General features: G+C 39.7%; 1 protein-coding gene across 4 annotated transcripts in view; it reads left to right on the top strand.

Annotated features, from left to right (window-relative positions):
- The window catches only part of Cadps (calcium-dependent secretion activator 1), a 1208856-nt gene that overhangs the window by 350429 nt on the left and 838188 nt on the right, over positions 1-20239 (top strand). For all 4 annotated transcript variants that reach the window (XM_090389907.1, XM_090389906.1, XM_090389908.1 and 1 more), the window contains one exon: positions 3509-3645. In XM_090389907.1, the coding sequence (XP_090246033.1) occupies positions 3509-3645 (137 nt within the window). The remainder of the gene's footprint in view (positions 1-3508; positions 3646-20239) is intronic.

Genomic DNA, 20239 nt, shown 5'->3' with positions numbered 1-20239 from the left:
ATCTATTAGTCCTTGTATCCCTCCAAGTTAGCAGTTTTCCGACCCACCTAACACTGCCTCGATAGCATCAGCAAATATTCTTGCACCCTTTCTATTTAAGTATATCCCATCCCTGTAGAAGCAGTGTCTCCTGTTAACAAGCACAGACCAGGCTGAGAAAAATTCTACCCCTTGAGCCCTGCACAGTCTCTCCAGGGCTGAATTGTTTGATAAGGCTCTCACCATATACTCCCTCTGATTGGGCAGAATTGCAGACACTTTTAAATTCAACCCTAATTCTCAGCTTTTTTTCAGCATTGACTTGTACTTGTTAAGTAATTCTGCCGGTCTCCTACTCTTAATATCATTAGTGCCATTGTGTACAAAACTATCACCCTTTGTGCCTTAGGAAGTTAATTCCTTGAAGGGCATCCACTCTGTATTTTAAGCTCTCATAAATGCCTCAGAACAATGAGTTGACATGTAATATCTTCACACTCTTAACATTGAGCCCACACAAAGTAATCTCCCTTGGCTGTATATTATTTGTGGAATACCCTAGGGATCAGGGCTGTCCCATCATTTTTTTCTGTATGTATTAATGATATTGAAGAATGTATATCAGGATTAATGTCTAAGTTTGCTGATGAAGTGAATTTTCTCAGGGTGCTAATTGATAGTAATCGAGGTATGCACTGCATCAGAATCTTGAAAATTAGGCGGAATGGCTGAGAAGTGAAAATTGAAATGTAATGGTTGAAAAATTTATTGTACTTCATATAATGAGCAGTAATCCCAGATATATGACCCAACTGTGTGGAATTACACTCAGTTTTGTGAAAAATAAAAAAAGAAAAGACTTAGGGGTTTTTACACCATCTGTTTACACCTGACCTGTTTACATCGCCTAGGTCCCCTAGGCCATGTAAACAGGCTTCTAGGTCATATCATGTGGTTTTTAAATGACCATAATTTTCTTACTAGGGATAAGGTTAATTTTATAAAGCAGTGTTCATGCCTCACCTTGAATTCTACATGGAGTTGGAGATTTCATTTTAGGAAGGATGTAGAGCTGCTGAAATAGGTGCAGAGAAGGGCAATGAAATTGGTGAGTTGAACCGTAAGATCCAGGTTTTACTTAAATTTGGTATTATGTTTATATTTTAATTTTAATAGTTATTTGGAAGGAAGGATAAGTGAAATGTTAGAAGAAAGTTTAGGCTTGATTTTAGGGGGAAGCAATCAGCGGAGCCCTTGTTAAATGGAGAAATGAAAGGGAATGTGTTTATTTCTGGTTATTGAGGGAACGGCACTAGTAGAGAATAGATAATAGGGGTGACATAAAAAGGGGAAATGAAATAAGCACTTTGCGAGTAAACTGCACTGTACATTAACATGAGAATTATAACTGATGGGAAAAGTAGTACTGTGCGAGTATATTCAAACAAGGACATGGGTGGCAGTATTCAAAAAAAAAATAGTGAAAATGAGATAAGAGAGACCAAACAATTCTGGATCCTAACGGAACGATCCATTACCTTTCTTCTGACTTTTTAATGCCCTGAAATGATGGATGAAAGATGCCGCTGATGAGTTTTCCCAGCAGGTCACAGAGATGGGAAAACACCTGGTATTTCCTTGGGAAAAGGGTCCTAGAAAGAGAAGGTAATGTGCAAATCGAGAAAGAAGGTAGCACCTGAAAAGAAAGAAATAGAAAGTAAATAAATTGTAAGAATATTCTATTGGCCAAGGTGTGGCAGTGGATGGAGTTATTAAAAGGAACAGATTTTTGATGAGAAAAGAGAGAGAGGAGTGATATGAGCACTGGGGCTCGAGACTGGCAATAGTACAGTATAGAGTGATGGAGAGAAGAAAAAGAGTAAAGTTTTAGTGAAAAATCACATGAGCCATGGGTGTATGCTGCATGTGGTAGAAGTTAGAAGTAAAGTCAACCAAGAAAACTTGTGTATGATGGATGAGATGAATACAGTGGCAGAGTAAGAATGTGACAAACATGAGTATGTTACTCATGAGTTTCCAGGTACTCTATTGTGTCGTAGAAGAATACCCACTTAATTAATTATGGTTAATTTTACTCGAGAGTGAATATGAGACATGAAAGAGCAGAAAGAGAGCAAGGACAGTTTCTGTGATTTACAGGCATTGGTATTAGATCTAGTTTTGACTTTCTCTAGTGGTTAACTATAATTCTGATTTGTTAAACCAAAATAGGAAAATTATTGTAACTGGGAAAGGGAATTTTTTTTTTTTTGTAGATGTTAATTACAGATGTTGAGATTGTCAAAATCCAGTCATACATGAATATAAAGTATGGTGGTTTGTAAAATTTCTCTGAAAAGGAGAGAGTAGAGAAATACTGTTAATGTTTAGTTAGGTTAAGAATCTGTATGATATTGTGATTAATTCATCTGAGGATTGAGCGTATTTTTATCTTGTGAGAAACTGATGAAAATGGTTCATGGAGAAAGGTTCTGTACTTACAACATATATTCATGTATAAATATATACATATAGGGTTGAGGATAGGATGAAGGAGATTATATGTAAGTGGTAAATATAATCATGGATAGTAAGGATATCTAGAAATAATCGGGATTATGCAATTGTGAAAAGATTGTGGAAATTTCAGAAGAAAGTATTGTGTTCATTGTATTATTCCTTTAAATAGAGTATATGTAATTAATGACCTATTTAACATTAATAATGATTCCTGATTCAGGAAAACCTTATCTGAAGAATACTGTTATTAACCACAGTCAGGTGGCTGAGAAGTGGCCTTGAACGAATCAAGGAAACCTGATGTAAAGAAAATGGTTATACATCAGCTAAATTTTGTAGTTCCAAGAAAAACGTTTTAAAGAAGTTATTAATAAATAGATATATCAATAATTAATGCATCCCCCACACAGAACTAAGAGGTGCTCTTGCAGAGAAAGGATTCATTTCTGCAATCTGCAGCATTTGGAAGCTGGGTACCTGCTGGGTTGATCTGATGGAGGTGTTTTGGGCTTTCAGTGGATTGAGCAAGCTTCATGCTGATGGTATTCTTTCTCTTACTCAGGCTCTGCACATTTGCGAGAATCCAAAAACAAATTGAGGAAGGATGGTTTCTGAATAGATATGTGGAAATTTAACTTTTACTTTCATCTGTTGTGGAAGTGGATGGTTTCAATAAATTCAAGGAAGAACTAGAGAAATATTGAATAGGTTGGATCTCTGCATTTGCCATTACTAATACAAGAGATCCACCATCATTGGTTCTCTCATGAAGCAGAGCATTTCCACTACTTTGGGTTTTTTTGTACTGCTCTTGTTTTGTCTAAATTTTGCCTACAAATACCACAGAAACTAACATATAAGTGTATATTAATGCTTCACTATTCCTGTGTTTTGCTTAGTATGCTATTACATTTCTGAATATTGCTTTCGACTTTGGAACGCTACACTGGAGATACTTGTGAAAACATTGTCCCTTTTATGTGATTAATATATAATTTTTTTTTTCTAGATGCAGATCGTGCTCGTAAGCATGGAATGGATGAGTTCATTTCTGCTGATCCTTGTAGATATGACCACCATGCCTTATTTAAGATGCTACAGACATTGACACTTGATTACCGATTGAATGATCCATACTGCTCATTGGTAGGTTGTTTTTTTATTTGAAGTATTTAGAATTTCTTTCTGAATAGTATGAGCTGTGTTTCCTGTGCACATTTTTTCACTTGCAATGTGTAGTTTATCTCAAAAAGCATTATAATTGCATTCTCAAACTGTAACGTGCCAAATACTTGTGGTGTCAAATGTATTGCAAAGTGGTACACAAATATGCCAAAATTAATTGGATCTCATAACATTAGTATTAGTAAAGGCACATGATGCAATAAAGCAAGTTTATATAGCATCAGCCAAAAAAAAAAAAAAAAAAAAAAAACCCAAATCTAATTTTACCCATCCACTCGCTCCAAATGTTTGTTTAGTCCTGCCTTGAATCTATTTAAGCTATGAGCTTCTACAATGACAGATGGAAGTTTGTTCCAGCAGTCAACCACATGATGGCTAAAGGCAAACTTCTGCACATCTATCCTACAACAGTCTTTCCTCAATTTGAATTTATACCCTCTGAGGTGATTATTCTGAGCAAGAGGAAGAATCCCATCAGCATTGAGCATGCTCAAACCATTCAAATCTTTATACACCTCAACGAGATCACCTTGCAGGTGCCTAGTTTCCAGACACTGTAATTAGCAAAACTTAAGCCTTTCTTCGTAAAAGCAACCCTTTGTTCCATTCACTACTCTTGTTGCCCTTCTCTGCACTTGCTCTAGCAGCTCTACATCCTTTCTAAAATGAGGCCTCCAGACCTGTATACAAAGTGTAGCCTGACCATTGCCTTATTAGCATTAGTAGAGGCATATGATGCAAGAAAGCAAGCTTATGCAGCATTAGCCAAAAACAAAACAAAAAAAAAAAAAAACTGATCCCATTTCACCATTCCGTTCTTTCCAAATACCTGTCCAGCTCAGTCTTAAATTTATTTAGGCTGTCGACTTCCACAACAAAGGATTGAAGTCTGTTCCATAAACCAACAACCTGCTGGGCTAAAGGCAAAATCCTCACATCTATCCTACATCTGTCTTTCCTCAATTTGAATTTATGCCTTCCCAGGTGATTATTCTGAGGAAGAGGAAGAATCCCATCAGCATTGAGCTACTGAAACCATTCAAGGTTTTATAGACCTCAATAATCAGATCACCTCGCAGGTGCCTAGTCTCCAGACACTGAAATTTGCAAAACTTAATCCTTACTTCGTAAGAGCAACCCTTTGTTCCATTCACTAATCTTGTTGCCCTTCTCTGTACTCATTCCAACAGCTCCACGTGCTTCTTAAAATGAGGCCTCCAGACTTATATTGACCATGGGGCCCTGACCATGGCCTTATACAAGGGGATAATCACCTCCTTATCCCTGCTAGAAAAATTCTTGTATATCATTGACAAAACACCATGAACTACTCTTGCAGACCGTCTGCAATGGGATAATCACGTCCTTATCCCTGCCAGAAAAATTCCTGTATATCATTGACAAGACACCATGAGCTACTCTTGCAGACCATCTGCACTGCTCAGAAAACTGCATATCTACCTGCACAATTACCCCCAGGTCCTTTTCATTCTCTACCACTGTCAGTGTATTATGTCAAATGTCAGTGTAGTATGCCAAGTATGGCCCCATGCCAAATAAGTAACCATGTAGGGGAGGGAGATGTACAGGGAGCAGATTAGCTGAAAAATATCAGTAGGCTAGTAGCAAAGGGATGCAATGTAGTATGAATGAATGAGAATGAAAGACAATGAATAGGCTGGGAACTGAGTGAACTAGGAATTATGGTAAAAGGGAATAAATGGCAGTTTTGGTGAAAGAAAGAGTGACCTAGCATGAGGGAAAGAGAGAGTAAATGGGAATGAGTGGAAGAGCAAATGTAATTGGCCGAAAGAATACAAAGTTAAAAATAACTTACATCACTTTATATATAGTGTACTAAGAAACATTTACTAAACACATAAACACTATCACTGCATTCTCCCCTGGCCTACAAAAAAAAAAAAAAAAAAAAACTTGTGGCTAGGCCTGCACCACAACTGAAGAATAACAGTAAGTTGCGGTGCCCAGAGAGTGCAGTGCAGAAAGTAAGAGTCGAATAAATGAGATGAGAGCTAGAAGAATGAATAAAAGCATATGAGAAAAAGAACACAAACCATAAATAAATAAATAAATCTTTATTGTGAAGTAGAATTACAGCACAATATCCCATCACGGCGACGAGCGCCAGGGGTTCACATATAATACTACAGTTAAAATGCTACAGTTAAGTACACACTAACCTTAGTTTTAATTAGCATTTACATTTACACTACACATCATTGCATCCCCTCCTAGTGTGTGAAAAAAAGATGAATGAGTGGAAAAAAAAAAAAAAATATATATATATATATATATATATGTATAAAAAAAAAAAAAAAAAAAAAACTTGGAAAAAAAATTATAAAATAAGAAGAAAGTATTTAAAAAAAATAAATAAATAAATAAATAAAAAAAAAAAAGAATGCAAGTAGAGTGAGAATGCAGATTATGAATGAAGTAAATGTGTGTCTCTCCCACCCCCTTGCCTGGTGGGTTCCCCACTGCCAGCTAACATATCTCACCCCCGGAGCGGAATGGGCAGATTAACCCTCATACCGGATTCGACACTCCTTGGCCATGACACCGACGAAGACATTCTGCGGCTTTGCTGCCAACGGCGATCTGAACTGGGTACTCTAACCTGGTTCCCTTTAAAACCCCATCCCCAGGCAGGGGAGGGAGGAGACGGATCTCTGTCTCCTCTCCTCCCTGCCTACCCCCCATACTTCGCATGGTGGGACTTGCCTCCACTGACCTCTTTGGGGATGCCTACTCTGTCGTCCCTATTCTTCTATCTGTTTTCCCCCCCAGTCTTCAGTCTCCCTCCCTAACTAAATCAACCGAAGTACACCCTTAACAATGCCGCCAAATTCTAATCAACTGGTTTCAAAATTCTACCGGTTTCCTGTAAATCTCTAAGACAACTAACACTATTAGCTAGCGTATAGCCTCACATGTCTAAATTTAATAACAAAAAAATTTTGTCCGACCTATTTGGCCTTTAACACCATCTCTTTAGCGTTCAACCCCAACCAGTGATTTCCTAACAGCAATCCCATTAAGCGTTAATGTCAAACGCAATTTTTTTTTTTTTTTTTTTTTTTAAATAGGTCCTAGCCACTGAAATCCCAGGAAACTAGGTGGCAGGACCTGCCAGAGCAATTTGTTGTGATACTGGATACACCCGGCTAGTAGAGTGAGACACTGCACAGATATCACATATCACACTGCACAGACACGGCCCACACACTTTCAAGTCTCTGGCTTGACAGTGTACTGTCCTCGATACAGCGAAACACACGCGGAGATGGGAGAAACCCCAGGTGCCGTCCGACACGAACATACCTTATACCTTGTCAGTGTATTATCACACACTGATATGTTGATACGTTACTCTGGGATTACGGCTTCCCATATGCAGTACTTTACATTTGTCAATGTTAAACTTCAGTTGCCACCTCTCAGCTCATGTGCTCAACTTTTCTAGATCCTGTTGCAGCAGCATACTGTCATTAGTGTCATTAACAACCCTGCAACCTTTGTATTGCCTGCAAACTTGGACATTAATCCTTATATACCATCAGCAGTATCATTAATAAATACTGAAAACAACAATGGACCCAACATTGAACCCTGAGGGACTCTATAATAACATCAGTCCACGAAGAGCAGTGTCCATTGATTACTACTCTCTGTCTTCTCCCACTAAACCATCCCTATATCCATAGTAGCAGTTTGCCTCCAATGCCACACTGCTTCAGTTTGTGCAGCAGTCTTCCCTGTGCAACAGTATCAAAAACCTTTCTAAGATCCAAATATATAATATCAAAGTTGTTCCCTATATCCAGTTTCTTTGGGACCACATCATAATATCCAGTCAAATTAGTCAGACAAGAATGATAAAACATAATAAAAGCTTGATTTGGCTTTTCACAAGTTGTTCTAGAAATTTGATTTTTGTAATATTTTAATGACTACCTCTACTTAATTAACAATTTAATCCAATTAATAATAGAATTACCACATCATTATAGTACTTCCCCATTAATTCTGTTTGCATGGTTGGCATGGTCGATGACAGTAATGCCAGTACACTACTGCAACAGGATCTAGAATAGTTGAGCAGATGGGCTGAAATGTGGCATAAATTCATATTGAGGAAAGACAGTTGTAGAATAGATATGTGTAAATTTGTCTTTAGCCAGCAGGTTGTTGATTTCTGGAATAAACTTCCATCTGTCATTATGGAAGTTGATAGCTTAAATAAATTCAAGGAAGAACTTAACAAACATTTGGAGTGAATGGATAGGTGAATGTCAGGTTTTTTTCTTAATGTGAAAACATCTTTGGTGGCACCTACTACATTTTCAGAGTGCAAAACTAATTGGAAACAAAATTTTCTTACAGAAATGATACAAATGATGTGATTTCCTAAATGTATGTCACGAATGATGCTAACTCAGTCACTAACATTAATTCGATAGAGTAAATAGCAGGTATGAGAATAAAGTGTTACATCATTCATACTAACAGACAGAAATGGCATCACTTCAGAAATGTCACTAACTCGGTTACTAACATTGATTTGATAGAGTAAGTAGCGTGTAGTAATATTATGCAAGAATAAAAGTTTTGAAGCCACTGAACAAGCCTCTTGTGTTGACAAAAGAATGAGTTCAAATACATACAGAATGAAAAAAATGCAGAGTTTAATGAAATCTGCTTCTCAAGATTTTGATTAACATCAACCGTCTACGTAGCGTAAGTAAGTAGTGGGTGTGAGCATAAAACATCACATCGTTCATAACTTCTGTGGCTGTTAGATTTCAATAGCTGTTCAGTTAAACCATTTAAATTTTTAAATGCAACAATAAAACAATCACTTCTTGCAGTAGTTTTCGGTTATGATGCCATAGTATTCTACAAATGGATTTCACAAACTATTGAAATGTAAAAATACCAAATCTAATTTTAGATAGCATTAGTAAAGGCACATGATGCAAGAAAGCAAGCTTATATAGCATTGGCCCTGGGTGCTAAGCATTTCCATGGCCAAATGATTATTAGGCATATATTTTTCTTCCCAGCAACTGAGTTTTCCTTTGTTTTCTCTTACACTTATTCAGATTTTCTGTTAAGTAGCTCTAATTTCTTATAAGAAATAAGAAGAGAGCCCAGAAGAGGGAAAGCACCTTTTTCTTTAATTTAGATAGACTTCTGACTGTACTAACTCTACGCTTGTCTACAAAGCAACACTGCTCCTGTCTCCCCGTGTTGGAGCCAGTAACCTGGGTGGTAAGGAGAAACCCCCAGGGCCAAAAGGAGCCATTATCGATAAAAATAATTATCCACCGTTAGAGCCTTCGAGCTCCAGAACAGACACCTACATTAACCATAAATCCAATCATGACTTTGGAAATGATCATCCAAAGAAACAGAAGACTAATCAGATGGAGCAACCCTGCTCATCATTTTTAATTTTCCACTCCCTTACTAGTCAGACAATGAGCAAACTATCTCCCTTCGTAATACAAAAACATCTGGAAGGTATTGCAGGATCTCCGAAGATTGTGAAGAGTTGCAATCAGGAGACCTGCCGGTGGAAACTACAAACCGCAAGCATTCGGAAAAACTTTTACAGTTAACAAACTTTGCTGGCATTCCAGTTAAAATATCTCCTCATGCAACCCTAATTTTTTTTTTCTCTGTGACCTTTTAACCCTAAATTTCTTCCTCTCTGACCTTTAAAATGTTACAGAGGAAAAAATAACCCAAGTGCTGCAGGGACAAAATGTAATTCAAGCCAAACGTATAATGACTAAAAAAGATATTCAACTTATGCCTACCAGAAACATTATTCTCACATTCAATACGCCAAACTTACCCTCCTCTGTAAAAGCAGGTTATTTACTTTGCCATATCCGCCCATATATTCCCAATCCTTTAAGATGTTATAAATGTCAAAGGTATAGCCACTCACAAACTGTATGCAGAGGAGTTCCTGTCTGCCCCAACTGTGGTTCCTCGGATCACATACAAAATGACTGTACTACTAGTAGTAGTAGTAGTAGTAGTGGCACTTGATGCAAGAAAGCAAGTGTAGGAGCTTATGCAGCATCAGCCAAAAAAAAAAAAAAAAAAAAAATCACACCATACCCTCCAATTGCCTGTCCAGTTCCTCCTTAAATTTATTTAACCTATCAACTTCCACGACGACAGATGGAAGTTTGTTCCCGCAATTAACCACCCGCTGGCTAAAGGCAAATTTCCGCACATCTATTCTACATCTATCCTTTCTTAATTTGAACTTATGTCCCCGTAGGTTCGTATTCTGAACAAGTGGGAGGATCCCATCAGAATTCAGCGTGCTCAACCCATTCAAGGCCTTATAGACCTCAATCAGATCACCGCGCAGGTGCCTAGTCTCCAGCCACTGCAATTTGCAGAACTTAAGCCTCTCTTGGTAAGAGGATCCCTTCATTCCCCTCACCAATCGTGTTGCTCTTCTCTGTACACGCTCAAGCAAATCTACATCCTTCCTAAAATGAGGCCTCCAGACCTGTACGCAGTACTCAAGGCGTGGCCTGACCATTGCCTTATACAGAGGGACAATCACCTCCTTTTCCCTGCTAGCAAAATTCCTATATATCATTGACAAAACCCCATGACCTGCCCTAGCAGCCTGTCTACATTGCTCAGAAAACTTCATATCTGACTGCACAATTACTCCCAGGTCTTTTTCATTTTCTACCACCTTAAGTGTAGTACCACACAGTTGGTACGTTTCTCTGGGGTTACTTCTACCCATATGCAGTACTTTGCATTTGTCAAGGTTAAACTTCAGTTGCCACTTCTTAGCCCATCTGCCCAAATTATCTAGATCCTGTTGCAGTAGCACACTGCCATTACTGTCATTAACAACCCTGCCAACCTTCGTGTCATCTGCAAACTTCGACATTAAGCCTGATATACCTTCATCAATATCATTGATAAATATACAAAACAACAGTGGACCCAACACCGAACCCTGTGGGACTCCACTAATAACATTAGTCCACGAAGAGCAGCACCCATTGATTACCACCCTCTGCCTTCTCCCACCTAACCATCCTTTTATCCATTGTAGCAACTTACCCTTAATACCATTCTGCTCCAATTTGTACAGTAGTCTTCCATGCGCAACAGTGTCAAAAGCTTTCCTGAAATCCAAGTATATGATATCAAAATTATTTTTTGCATCCAGTTCCTTTGTGACCACATCATAATAACCAATCAAATTTGTCAGACAAGACTTTCCCTTAACAAACCCATGCTGTGTCTGAATTATTGCTGCAGTCTTGTCTAGATGATCCTGCACTGCATCTTTAACCAGTGACTCCATTATTTTACCCGGAACAGAAGTTAAACTAACTGGTCTGTAATTATTCGTGTCACCCTTCGAACCTCCTTTGTGAATTGGGGATACATTTGCACATCTCCAGTCCGTGGGAACCTCCCCTGAATCCAAGGATGCTCTCATAATTATGGCTAAGGGTTTGCTTAGTTGCTTTGCCGCCTCCTTTAATATAACTGGATAGATCCCATCCGCCCCAGGTGCCTTTCTTATGTTTAACTTCAACAATTTCTCCTCCACTTTGCTCTCAGTTATTACAAAATCATTAAGCACACTGCTACAATTTGATAACCTTCTTCCATTTTCAAACTGTAATGATTCCTCACGTGTGAATGTAGATGCAAAATACTCATTCAGTTTGTTTGCTATCTGAGCAGGATCATCAACAGTCGAACCATCGATGTCAAGTGGACCAATCATATTTAGCCCCTTCCTTTTAGAGTTTATATAAGTAAAGAAATCCTTGCTGTTTTTCTTAGCATCTTTTGCCAACGATTTCTCGTAATCCGCCTTTGCCTGCCGAACCTCCTTTGTGACCTGATTACAGACTAGCTTATATCTGTAAAGGCTTCTGCGTCGACTGATAATTTATATGCATCCCATGCATTTTTCTTCTCTGTCACGAGTCTCATTAGTTCATTTGATAACCATTTAGGCCTAAACCTTGAACAATATTTCTTCATCGGTATGAAAAGTCTAGTACCGATACTAGACTTTTCATAATATTTCATAACCGATAATTGTTGAAGATAAACACAAGAAAGGCACCCGGAGTGGATGGGATCTATCCAGTTATATTAAAGGAAGCAGCAAAGGAAGTAAGCAAACCTTAGCCATAATTATGAGAGCTTCCTTGGACTCAGGGGAGGTACCCGCAGACTGGAGATGTGCAAATGTCACCCCCAATTCACAAAGGAGGATCAAAGGCTGACACAAGTAATTATAGATCTGTGAGTTTAACTTCTGTTCCAGGAAAATTAATGGAGGCACTAGTTAAAGAAGCACTGCAGAATCATCTAGACAAGACTTCAGCTATAGCTCGGACACAGCATGGTTTTGTTAAGGGGAAGACTTGCCTGACCAATTTGATTGGATACTATGATGCAGTCACAAAGGAACTGGATGCAGGGAATAACTTTGATATTATATACTTGGATCTTAGAAAGGCTTTTGATACTGTTGCACATGGAAGACTGCTGCACAAATTGGAGCGGTGTGGCATTGGAGGCAAATTGCTGCTGTGGATAAAGGGGTGGCTGAGGGGGGGGGAGAAGACAGAGAGTGGTAATCAATGGACACTGCTCGTCGTGGACTAATGTTATTAGTGGAGTCCCTCAGGGTTCAGTATTGGGTCCATTATTGTTTTCTGTATTTATAAATGATATTGATGATGGTATATCAAGCTTAATGTCCAAGTTTGCAGACGATACGAAGGTTGGCAAGATTGTCAAGGACACTACTGACACTATGCTACTGCAACAGGATCTGGAAAGGTTGAGCAGATGGGCTGAGAGGTGGCAAATGAACTTTAACATTGACAAATGTAAAGTACTACATATGGGAAACAGCAACCCCAGAGCAACGTATCAACTCTGTGGTACTACACTGACAGCGGGATACATACAAATCTGCATATCTGCCTGCACAAACACCTGGGGGTGGTTGTGCAGGCAGATATGAAGTTTTCTGAGCAGTGCAGATGGGCTGCAAGAGTAGCTCATGGTGTATTGTCGATGATATATAGGAATTTTTGTAGCAGGGATAAGGAGGTGATAATTCCCTTGTATAAGGCAATAGTCAGACCGCACGTAGAGTACCGTATAGAGGTCTGGAGGCCTCATTTCATAAAGGTGTAGAGATGCTGGAATGAGTACAGAGAAGGGCAACAAGATTAGTGAATGGAACAAAGGGGTGCTCTTACGAAGAAAGGCTTACGTTTTGCAAATTACAGTGTCTGGAGACTAGGCACCAGCGAGGTGATCTGATTGATCTGATAGAGTTGTATAAAGCCTTGAATGGTTTGAGCATGCTCAATGCTGATGGGATTCTTCCTCTTGCTCAGAATAATCACCTGAGAGGGCATAAATTTAAAGCCGACCGGGCTAGCCGAGTGGGTAAAGTACCTGCCCGGCAACCCAAAGGTCGCGGGTTCGATTCCCGCCTCGGGCTTGGATCAAAGTACTGCAAAAACCTTGGGAGGTGCAATATGGCCACAGAAGCCGTTGCGCCAACAACTACCAAATCAAAAAAAATCAAAATAAATTTAAATTGAGGAAAGACAGATGTAGGATTGACGTGAGGAAATTTGCCTTTAGCCAGCGGGTGGTTGGTTGGTTGCTGGAATAGACTTCCATCTCTTGTCGTGGAAGTTGATAGCCTAAATAAGTTTAAGGCTCAGCTGGACAGGTATTTCGAACGAACAGAGGGGTGAAGTGGAATTGGTTATTTTTTATTTATTTATTTATTTATTTTTTTTTTTTTTGGCTGATGCTGCATAAGCTTGCTTTCTTGCATCAAATGCCTCTACTGATGCTAATGCTAAAGTATTGCAGTGGCTCCCAAGACGGTTAAGAGATTGCAATCCTGCAGTTGACAGTTTCTTGTAGAAACTGTCAACTGCAGGATTCTGAAAAACTCTTACAAATGACAAACGTTGCTAAAATTCCTGTAAAAGTAACTCCTGATGAAACCCTAAATACATCTAAGGGTGTTATATCTAGTTGGGACCTTTCAAATGTGACAGAGGAAGACATTAAAGAAGAGCTTTAGGAAAAAAACGTAATTGCTGTCAAAAGAATTATGACTGAAAGGGACAATATACTTATGCCCACCAGAAATGGCGCCTCCATAGCCAGGTGGGCAGGAGCAGCAGTGCGTAGCACACGCTTCTTGATTGTACCGGGGTTCGGGTCTGTGACCGCTAAATACGGAGGATGCGGAAAGGTCCAAATGACCACCGCATATCCACGGAGCAATATGGCCTTAGTTGCTAATGCTCCAAAAAAAAAAAAAAAAAAAAAAAAACCACCAGAAATATGATTCTCACTTCTAACAGTCCGAATCTACTCTCATCAGTAAAAGAAGGATATCTATTTTGTCGCATTCGTCCTTATATTCCTAATCCGTTGAGATGCTATAAATGCCAAAATTATGGCCATTTTCAAACAGCATGCAGAAGGAACCCAGCTTGTCCCAACTCTGGATCCTCCAATCACATTAAAAATGATTGTTCAGCGAAAGAAATGACTTCTTCCAACTGCAAAGGTAACCATCCTGCTTACTCTATGACATGTGAGAGTTGGAAAATGGAGAGAAAAAAAAAGGTAAAATATAAAGTTGAAAACATAGTTAGTTTTCAGGAAGCAAGAAAATTAATTGCACCCAGTATACCTAACCCTACCTATGCCGCTGTTACAAAAAAATATCAAACAAGAGCCATGCAAACTGATGTTACAGTTCCATCTGATATATCAATCTCCGACTGGGCTCGAGCTGTCCTCTCTCAGCAACAGTCCAATGCCCCAAGGCACTCTGACCAAGCAAGTAATGCGTCTCTTATGATTCTAGTAAAATCTCCTTCGCCAAATCATCCTAGAAAAGATTATTCAGGACACATCGATGGATGTAGAGGTACTCATCCAAACAGGAAGATCTGATTCTGGAAATATTTGTAGAAGAAGAAGATATGGACACAGGTCACCCTACCTGTGAGAGGGCACTAACTCTCTTTAAAAATTACAGGCTCCAAAAATGCGATGTGTTTGCCATTTTATTTACCTAATTGCTGTTTTATATTGTACTTTATATGTAGCCGTATAGTTCTAGTTACGCTGGTTATTTTTATTTTTAATTTAGATAAGAGTTTTTGTAGATTACTAGTTAATATATGCAAAACCTTTGTTTCGTTTGAATCTTGCAGCCATTGTTTTTGTTAAGATAAGCATAGGAGCAGAAGAATCCTTTTTGCGAGATATAAGACAAGATTGAGTTTTAGAAGGGTTGAAATCAACTAAGTTGTCTTTGCCCCACTGGAGAATTACCTGAAGATCGGCATTTAAGGAATTGGCAGCAGATTTTCGAGAACTTGAAGCTGATTGAGCTGGACAAGGTTTCTCAAAATGGAAAGTTGAATGCAATGTGCTATCATCGGCAAAACTATGGATAGGATTTCCAGTTAATGGATGAAGGTCATTGATATTCAAGAGGAAAAGAGTGGGGGAAAGAACGGAACCTTGGGGGACACCGGCATTAGTGGAGAAGTTAGAAGACAGAGAGCCATCTACCATCACCCTCAGTGAGCGATCAGAGAGAAAACTGGATACCCAATTACTAAAAACAGTTGGCAAACCATAAGATGGAAGCTTGTTTAGAAGACCTTTATGCCAAACACGATCAAAAGCCCTTGAGATGTCAAGAGCAACTACTTGTGTTTCACCGAACCTTTCCATTGAATTAGTCCATAAATGGGTAACATAAGCCAGAATATTACCAGTGGATCGACACTGACGGAATCCATACTGGCGATCGTTGATCAGACGGAAGGTTTCTAGGTAGTTTAAGAGTTGGCGGTTAATTGATTTCTCCATTACTTTAGAAAGAGTAGAAGTAATTACAATGGGACGATAATTGGATGGGAGGGATTTGTCACCCTTTTTAGGAACTGGCTGGATATGAGCAAATTTCTAAGCAGAAGGAAAAACACCTTTGGAATAAGAAAGTGAAAAAAAGGCGGCAAAGAATAGGAGTAAGTTCAGGAGCACAGGTTTTGAGAACAAGTGGAGAAATACCATCAGGACCTGGAGCTTTCTTAGCATCATGATTCATCAAAATCCTTCTGATATCCTTTTGACGGAAGACCACAGGAGGCATTGAATGGAGCGTGTTAGGAATGGTGGGAGGTGTTTTACCAAGATCATTAATACATGAGCTCGAAGAAAAATGGGATGCTAGCAGGTCAGCTTTATCCTTGGCTGAAGTGACAACAGAACCATCTGCTTTGGACAGAGGTGGGAGCAGAGATGGGGAAAAGTTGCGGCCAATAGCTTTGGCAAGAGACCAGAATGCTCGGCTACCGTTAGGGCAAGAAGCAAGTTTTCTACTCTTAGCCTGTTCAAACTCTAGTTTGGACTGATTAATAACTGCTTTACAATTGTTGCGAGCTTTGGTGAAGGCAGAAAATGAAACTGAAGAATTAGAAACAAGCCAATTACGATATGCAACATTCTTCTCTTGGACAGTCTTAGCACATTTATTGGAAAACCAAGGTTTAGATAAAGGACGAGATTTTAAAGTGGAGTATGGGATAAAGGATTCCATTCCTGCAAGAATAATTTCACTGACACGATCTGAGCAAACATTGACATCAGAAGTTTTGAAACAGTAAATTGACCAAGGAAAAGAAGAAAAGAAGTCTCGCAGGTCATCCCATTTTGCATTCTTGTAATGCCAAACAACACAAGGTTGGGAATAGCCATGAGATAAAGGCTCCATTGGAGAAGAGACAATCACCAAGTTGGGATCTGAAGTGCCTAAAGGACCTCTCACTTCAACCATGTACTTAGAAGAGTTGTTTGTGAGAAAAAGACCAAGCTTGTTGGCTGTATGATTAGGATTGTCCGGTATTCCTCTGGGTAAATGAACAATCTGTGCAAGGTAATTAGTAATTGCAAAAGCCTCAGCATCTCGACCAGCTGGGTCGGTGTGACTAGAAAATGGAAGCCAGCTGGAGTTGTGAACATTAAAATCACCAAGGAAAATTACCTCACTGTTAGGAAAGTTGGACTGGAGAAAGTCAAGTTGCAAAAAGAGAGGAAGTCAAAGAGCTCCAAGTGATTAGTGGAGTTGGGAGAATGGTAGAGACAACAGATGAATTTTACACAATGAGGTAGAGAGATTTTAAGCCAGAGAAGATCAAAGAGAGGAGATTCCAAATTGCCAAGTCTCTGACAGGGAATATCAGAACGGACATATGCACAAGTACCACCTTTGAGGCGAAAGGAATCATACAGCAAATAATTTGGACATCTGAGATGAGCAGTAGTTGAATCAACTGATAACTGAGATTCAGTCAGAAAAAGTACATGGGGTATGGAAGACTGCAAGTGGAAATGGACATTGTTGAGATTGGAATTGAGACCACGTATATTTGTGAAATGAATTAGAAGTCCTTGGGAGGTTTAGGTCTTTTCGCAGAAAAGCTTGCTCTATTATTTTAACAATTCATGGTGTATTCAATAGTAAGAAAAAGTGGGTGGGACATGCTGTATGAAGTAATGAAATTTTTGGATATGGCGTACATGTGGTAAGAATATACCCAGATCCTTGACATAACGTGGCCTCGACAATGCTCCCCGCATACACACTACTCGGACTCCCTCCAGTCACTATCTGGCACAGTAGAGGTAGCAAGATTATACACTAGCTGATCCGGAAGCCTCCTAGAGAGTTACCAATAGGTTTGGTCTGGTGTACTATCTAGCGGCCGGCCTGCGAACACCGTTTTAGAGCTGTACCCTCGAAATGTAAGGAATATTGGATCTCGCCACGACATTCATCATAACCTCAAAAATCATCAATCATACTGCATGATGGAAGAGATAGGGAAGGGTTGGCCGGAACTTAGCTCTAGAGACTAAACATGGGTTCCACCACTTCAAGCCTCCAATAAGCAAAGTGGTGGTATTTCACCGGTTGATGAGAGTCATCTACCACCTAGTACTGCCTGGTAACAAAGAGGGGCGGCGTTCCTCCATGTGGTGTGGGCGCCACACCTCGACCCCTGCTTACGTTGGTTCACACCTGGTTGGTCACCCACCATGTACTTGTGCACGAAGGTTAGGTGTCTCAATACTATACTAAGATAATGCAGTAATACGGATTCAACTATATAGTTTTACGTTATACCTTAGGTATTAGATTCCGGTTTCCCATAATGGTTAAAGTGCTGCTCTGGATAATGGGATGGCTGAATTTTAAAAGACGGAGTGGTTATCAATGGATATTGCTCTACATGGACTAATGTTATTTGAAATTATGTGGAGATGCTTGAATGAGTAGAGAGAGAATTTCAACAAGTTGGTGAGGGGAACAGAGAGAGGTGCTGTTACAAAGGAAGGCTTCAGTGCTGAAAATGGCAAGAACTTGAGCCAAAACGGCTGTGAGTTTACTTGATTGAGGTATTTTAGGCTTCAAATGTTTTGAGTAAGCTCATTGCTGATGGCATTCTGTGGGCCTAAGGAACATAAATTCAATTTGGGGAAAGATGATTGTAGAATAGGTGCATGGCGGTTTGCCTTCAGTCATCAGGTGGTTGATTGTTTGATGGAACTTCAATCTGTTGTCTTGGAAGTTTATAGTTTAAATAATTTCAATGAAGAATTAGAAAAACTATTGGAGGGAAGGAATAGGTGGTGTGGTTGGTGTTGTCTTGTCTCTCCCCATTTGGCTGATGCTCTATACAGGTTCTCTCAAAAATATTGGTACAAACATTTAGGAGTGGTAGATAACATCTAAAGGAATGTGAATCGCCTAGGAACCCATAACCGGAAACGTCACCGTAAGTCCGTAGACGGCACTGTTTATCAGTTCATGAGAGGGAAAATTTCTGGTTTACTCATTCAAGCAGTAGTCGGTGCACGAAGATCAGTCATCGATATACAAACTGTGAGCTGGCAGATATGCAACTGGTGTATGGATTAGCAGAGGGCAATGGACGAGCCGTTCAATGAATTTATGGAGAACACTTCCCAGACAGACATGTACCGGACTACCGTTTGTTTGGGCGTGTGTATCAAAATTTGTGCGATTATGGGTCATTTAGGGGCAATAGGAGTAGTGCGGACAGACCACGTTCGACGTGAACTCTCGGCATGGAAGAAAGTATGTTGAATGCCGCCCACAATAATCCTACTACCAGTAGACGTGCAGGTGCCTCTGCGTTTCGACTGTCTTGTTGCAGTGTACAGCGTGTCTCGCACGGTGATTTCTTACACCCCTTCCATCTCCAAAGGGTTCACTTACTGCTCCCCCCAAGATCATCTTGCACGTGTGGCTTTTGCGCAGTGGTTTCTCCAAGAAAGTGTTCAAGACTTGAATTTACCAGCCTATGTTTTGGCCACGGATGAGGCTTATTTCACTTGGGTAGGCTTATTCAATCAGCACAATGCTCATGTGTGGGCTAATGACAACCCACACAGTGTGCGCACCCAAGCGGTACAACATCGCTTCACAATAAAATGTGTGGGCAGGTATGGTCGGTGACTGCTTAGTCGGCCGGTATCTGTTACCATCCCACATCAACTCCGCTAAATATCGAATCTTTCTTGAACAAGTTCTACCAGGATTACTTAACGATGTTTTAAGGGCACAAAAGGTGATATAGTTGTACACATTGGCACTAATGATATCAAACCGGCAGAATTACTTAACAAGTACAGGTCACTGTTGAAAAAAAAAGCCATCAATTAGGGTTGAATTTGAAAGTGTCTCCAATTCTGCCCAGACACGATAGGAGGGAGTATATGATGAGAGCCTTGTTGATCAATTCGGCCCTGGTAAGATTGTGCAAGGCTCAAGGGGTATTTTTTTCAGCCTGGACTGTACTTTTTAAGAGGAGAGACTGCTTCTACAGTGATGGGATACACTTAAATAGAAAGGGTGCAAAAATATTTGCTGATGCTTTCGAGGCAATGTTAGGTGGGTCGGAAAACTGCTAGCTTGGGGGGCAGATAAAGATTAATAGATTAACAATAGCCACTGGCAGAGGTGAAAGAGTTTCATGCACTGCTTCTATTGGAATGAACAGAAGCCTGCAAAACAAGATGCAGGATATTTCAGAAACTGCTGGGAGTCATTGCGGTACAAGTAAACACATGGGTTGTGTTAGGGTAGCTAAGAATAGAAACAGGTGCATGTATACTTGCGTGTACAGCAATGCTAGGAGCTTGGTAAATAAATTTGATGAATTTGAGGTATTGCTCAAAACATCAGAGGCAGATATTGTTGGGATATTAGAGACGTGCTGTCACACAGATATAAGGAATGCAGAACTGGAATTTGGGGAGTACAACGTCTACAGAAAGGATAGACAGGATAGGGAGGGAGGAGGGATTATGCTATTAGTTAAAAAACACATAAAATACAAGGAAGTGGAGCCAGTCGACA

This window comes from Mastigoproctus giganteus, chromosome 2 (genome assembly GCF_048544385.1).
Source record: "Mastigoproctus giganteus isolate SK-2022 chromosome 2, ASM4854438v1, whole genome shotgun sequence".
Classification (NCBI taxonomy): domain Eukaryota; kingdom Metazoa; phylum Arthropoda; class Arachnida; order Uropygi; family Thelyphonidae; genus Mastigoproctus; species Mastigoproctus giganteus.
The sequence above is the reverse complement of the archived record's forward strand: the minus strand, read 5'-3'. Positions and strand labels throughout refer to the sequence as shown.